The 5,040-nt window shown below is 35.7% G+C and overlaps 1 protein-coding gene across 1 annotated transcript; it reads right to left on the bottom strand.

The window, feature by feature from the left end:
- Nucleotides 1-2,922: 2,922 nt before the first annotated feature.
- Nucleotides 2,923-4,531, bottom strand: LOC116800952. The gene is made up of 2 exons (XM_032717814.1): nt 3,126-4,531; nt 2,923-3,070 (listed from the first exon to the last, which is right to left on the bottom strand). Exons 1-2 carry the CDS (start codon nt 4,335-4,337, stop codon nt 3,059-3,061), a joined length of 1,224 nt encoding a protein of 407 aa, XP_032573705.1. The 5' UTR covers nt 4,338-4,531; the 3' UTR covers nt 2,923-3,058.
- Nucleotides 4,532-5,040: the final 509 nt, after the last annotated feature.

The raw sequence follows: 5,040 nt of genomic DNA on the forward strand, positions 1-5,040 counted from the left end.
TTCAACATCTTTAATTAAAAACCTATCATTTTTCAATACCTTCTCTATTACATATGGACCCTTATGTTTAGGTATTAGCTTTCTAGCAACTCCTCCTGTACTATCGAAATTCTTAACCATAATGTAATCTCCTACTTTGTACTGCGTACTTTCTTTTTTCTTATTATTATATCTTTTTTCATTATACCTCTGTGCTTTTAATTGCGATTCCGATCCTTTTCTTCTAATTTCTTTCAGGTCTCTAATTTCACTAACATTATCTAACTCTTCTAATTTTTGTCTTAATTCATCAACAACTTTTCCCTTTTGTTCAATTCCAAACAACATCTTGCTGGGAGATTCCGCTACACTTCTTTGTTTGGTATTATTCAGAGAAAATTCTACGTCTTCAATAACTGCATCCCAATGCAATCCCTTTTCAATGTCTGTTAATTTAGCTATCATAGGCCCTACTATTCTATTGACTCTTTCTACCTGTCCATTGGCCTGGGGTGAACCTGTCGCTATCTTTATGTGTTTAATATTATACTCTTCCATACATTTTGCAAAATCTTCGGATGTAAAACAGGTCCCCCTATCTGATACTATAACTTTCGGCCTGCTATATGATCTAAAATAATCCTTTAAAGCTAGAATTACTTCCTTTGTGTTCGTTGTTTTTGTTGCGTATAACCTAACATATTTAGTAAATCCATCTATTATTACAAACAGATGTTTTTTTATTCTACCATTATCTACCGGTCCATAATGATCGATATGTATTATCTCAAACGGCACGTTTCCCTTTGGGATGCTATGCAGCATTCCCTCTTCTTTTCCCGACTTCGGTGAAAATGCCACACATCTCAAACAATTTCCTATATGCCTAACAACTTTTTCTTTCATATTCGAAAACCAATAAGTCTTAACAATAGCATCTATAACCTTATCTCTCCCTAAGTGACCTAATTCATTGTGATATTTATATAAAATTTTTTCTTCCATTTCTTCTGGTACACAAAACAACAATCTTCCACCATTTGCCTTCCTATAAAGTACACCATTTCTCATTTCAAAAATTTTATCTTCCGTTTTCTCTAACTTTTTCCTAATATCTTTCAACTTTTCATCTTTTGCTTGACAAATAATTAAATTATCTTCAAAGCTATTAGTTTCTATCACTAATATGTTCGTATTTCTGCTCAATGCATCCACATGCTGCATATGCTTTCCTGCTTTATGAACTAACTCAAAATCGTACTCTAATAGTTCTAATGCCCACCTTGCAATCCTAGGATTTAATTCCACTCTATTTAACGTTAGAGTTAATGCGTTGCAATCTGTAACAATTTTAAATCTCTTTCCCTGTACATAGATTCTAAATCTTCTTAATGCATACAGAATAGCCAATGTTTCAAGTTCAAAACTATGATATTTGGCCTCATCCTTTGTTGTGGCTTTCGAGTAATAAAATATAGGGTGCCATTTCATATCCTCTTTCTTTTGCAATAACACTGCACCAAAGCCTTGTGCACTTGCATCTGTATGTAACTCTATTTCATCCTTATAACAATATAACCCTAACACTGGAGCTTCCACTAACTTTTTCTTAAGTGTCTCAAAACATTCTAACTCTTTTTCTTCAAACGAAAATTCTTTGTCTTTCTTCAATAAGTCATATAAAGGTTTTGCAATCGTTGAAAAACTCTTAATGAATCTTCTAAAATATGAACACAATCCTAAAAAGCTTCTGACATCATGCACCTTATCTGGTATTGGAAAATCTGTAATTGCTTCTATTCCCTTGTCATTGGCCTGTATTCCCTTACTTGTTATTAAAAATCCTAAATACTCGATTGCAGAAACTCACATTTATCCATTCTCAGCTCTAATTTGTTCCTCGTCAACCTGTCAAAAACTTCCCTAAGTACTTCCATATGTTCCTTAATTCCTTTGCTAGCTATCATAATGTCATCCATATATACAATAACTTTATCCTGCCTAATCATATCCTCGAAAATTCTATTAATAAATCTCTGGAAGACCGCCGGTGCATTTTTCAGCCCCATTGGCATCCTTAAAAATTCAAACTGTCCTAAAGGCGTCATAAAAGATGTATATTTCATTGATTCCTTATTAACAAAAACATGAAAGTAGCCATGTTTAAGGTCTAACTTCGAGAATATCGTTTTATTTACTAATCTATCCAACAGATCATCAATCAACGGTAAAGGATAATTATCTTTGACCATTGATTTGTTAAGTTTTCTGTAATCAACACATAATCTTAGGTCTCCTGTTTTCTTTTTCACTAACACTATCGGAGATGCATACTCTGAATCACTCGGTTTAATAATTCCGTTTTTTAGATACTCATCTAAGATAATCTGCAGCTTTTCTTTTTCAGTATATGCTAATCTTCTAGGAGAACAACTAAACGGTTTCGGGTCATTTAATCTTAATTGTATTTCACACCGAATCTCTGGTTCATTCGGTCTTTCTTTATTAACATAACAATTTTCTACCAACTCAATAAATTGACATTTCATATTATGATCCACCTGATCACCTATTTTGTAATCAATTGAGTCATCTATTACATTAATTTCAAGCAATTCCCTCTCCTCTGTGCTTATTTCAGCATTGACAGCTTTCTCTAATTTATTTTTAGCCTTGTCACTAATCATTTGACTTTTACTACTACCTTGACAAACACTATCGCTAACTGTTTTACTATTGTTGTACATATTTGTTTCTTCTAACATTTTATCGCTTTTCTTGTTACATCGACTTTCAATTTTATCCACTGTAATCATTTTCAAGGTGTCCAGATTCAAGCATAAGTTGCATGCTTTCATAAAGTCTCTTCCCAATACTACATCATGACTCATAGACTCGTTTGCCACTATTATTAAATTAAAATGTATTTTATTCATATTTTTCATAATGTAACACAATATTTTTCCATATGTTTTCAAGTAACTTTTGTTTAATCCGTAAAATGAACTTAAAACTGGTACTCCAATAACATCTTTAGGTACTTTACTAATTTTTATGAACGAAATGGGGCTTCCCGTGTCTATGAGGCATGCTGTAATAAATTTTGATTTAGAATTGTTCATAAAATTAATTTCAAAATATCTTACGTAATTGTTTTCATCCACATTCTTGTTTTTCAGGCACTTTGCTGCAAAGTGCCCCATCTGACCACAGGCATAGCATGACCCTTTTTCGCGCTTTGGCTTCCTGCACTCTTTGGCCCAGTGTCCCTTCGAATTGCAATTGAAACAACGCAAGAGTGTGCTGCCATTATTGTTCACCGATGCCACCTTCTTGTCTGTTTCATCCATTTTCGGTAGTTTCACTTCCGCAAATGCCCGCTTTAAGTGCTGGATGTCTTCAAAGCATTGGATACGGGCTTGGTTACGTAGCATTTGATTTGGAATACCTTCAATGAGGAGCGCCACCAATTCTTCATCATCCATTTTTATTCCATGTGCAAGCATCACCTTATCGTCTACATAAGCAATAAAGCTTTCGCCAGCTGTCCATTTTCGTTCCTCAAATTTTCGCCTTGTTTCTAACTTTGACTTCCTCTCACCAAACATTGATATAAACTCTGCCGCCAACTGCTCTGTTGGTAGCAATACACGTTCTGGATCTGCATGCAACCACATGCATGCTTTTCCTTTTATCTTGCTGATGATCAACATCTTTATATATGGTTCATGTATTCCATAAACGCTGGCTATATTTTTCACTTGTAGGATCCATTTGCGTGCACATGTATCTCCCGAAAATTCATTCACTGCATCGGCTGCCATACGCAATAATAAATCCATATTTTGCCCAGCTTGTCCCACTGTATTTCGTTTATTCCCGTCAAATTCTTTGTTGCTTTTCTCACCGCTGCCATCTTCGTCGCCGTCTTCGTTGCCGCCAACTTCGTTTTCGTCGCTATTCCCGTCGCCGCTGTTTTTGTTGCGGGCGCCGTCTGCACTGTTGTTCTTGTAACTGCGTACCCCGCTTCTGTCGTCATGTTTGCCGTTACTTTTGTTGTTGCGTGCAGTGCTCTTCTCATCGCCGTCTTCGTTGCTACCTCCAGCTTCGCCGTTACTTTCGTCCTCTTTATGCTCTCCGTCTTTTGCGTTATTTATTTTTCCTTTTTGAACATTATTATTGCTGCTTCCGTAGAAATATTCTTCCTCGCTTTTTAATAATAATTTCAATTGATTTTGCTTTTCGTTTGTTAAATTATTCAAACGCAAAATCAATTCTCTTTTTGTTCCCGTGGTCGGTTCTTTTAATTCACTCAACCACCCTTTTAACTGCTCCGTCGATGCATTGCTTATATTCATTTTTTTTTTTTTCTTTTTGGCTCGTGATCGGCCCACTTCTGATATTGTAGGGGTACTATAAACCCTCTTATTTAAATAAAACAGTAATGCTGGATTTAGCCTCTTAACTTTATTCTGTACTTTGCATTTCCACTTCAGCAATCGACTGACTCCCTCTCCGTTACTGATCTGCCTCTCTGCTTGTTGCTACAGAGATGTTGCGAAACAGAGAGAATGCCACCCGAAAGCGAACCATGACTTAATGTTTATACACTTAATGTTTATATACTATGTTGCTATACTGTACTTATGTATGCGTACCTCTAGCCTACTACAAATAAAAGACATAACTCAAAAATGTGTCTTATCATTTAAACATTGTATAACTTAACATAAGTTACTCCTCTCACACTCCTCACAGTAGATCACTTAACGCGAAGCCGAACGGTTGTGTGTCAAGTGAGCATAATTAAATAATAAAAATATGGGCCAGAACGACACTAGCGCTCAGCGTCAGGGCGAGCAAGACGAACGCCGGCTCTCAATTCAACGTAACAACGCGTAGGTTATGTCTTGGAGAATAATGGACGATGTGTGTGTTGCGCCGAAACTGGGTGTAACCTCATTCCTTCTGTTTTCTTTCCTTAAAACAATATTATTAGGTTCTACTGGATGCGGATGTTCTATTTTAATTTAATTTTTCTGTTCTTGTTTGTCAAGGTAG

Source organism: Drosophila sechellia, chromosome 3L (genome assembly GCF_004382195.2).
Source record: "Drosophila sechellia strain sech25 chromosome 3L, ASM438219v1, whole genome shotgun sequence".
NCBI classification, from domain to species: domain Eukaryota; kingdom Metazoa; phylum Arthropoda; class Insecta; order Diptera; family Drosophilidae; genus Drosophila; species Drosophila sechellia.

What these genes read in the sequence shown, in the direction of transcription:
- LOC116800952 (XM_032717814.1), bottom strand. Translation starts at nt 4,337, where the DNA reads ATGAATATAAGCAATGCATCGACGGAGCAGTTAAAAGGGTGGTTGAGT.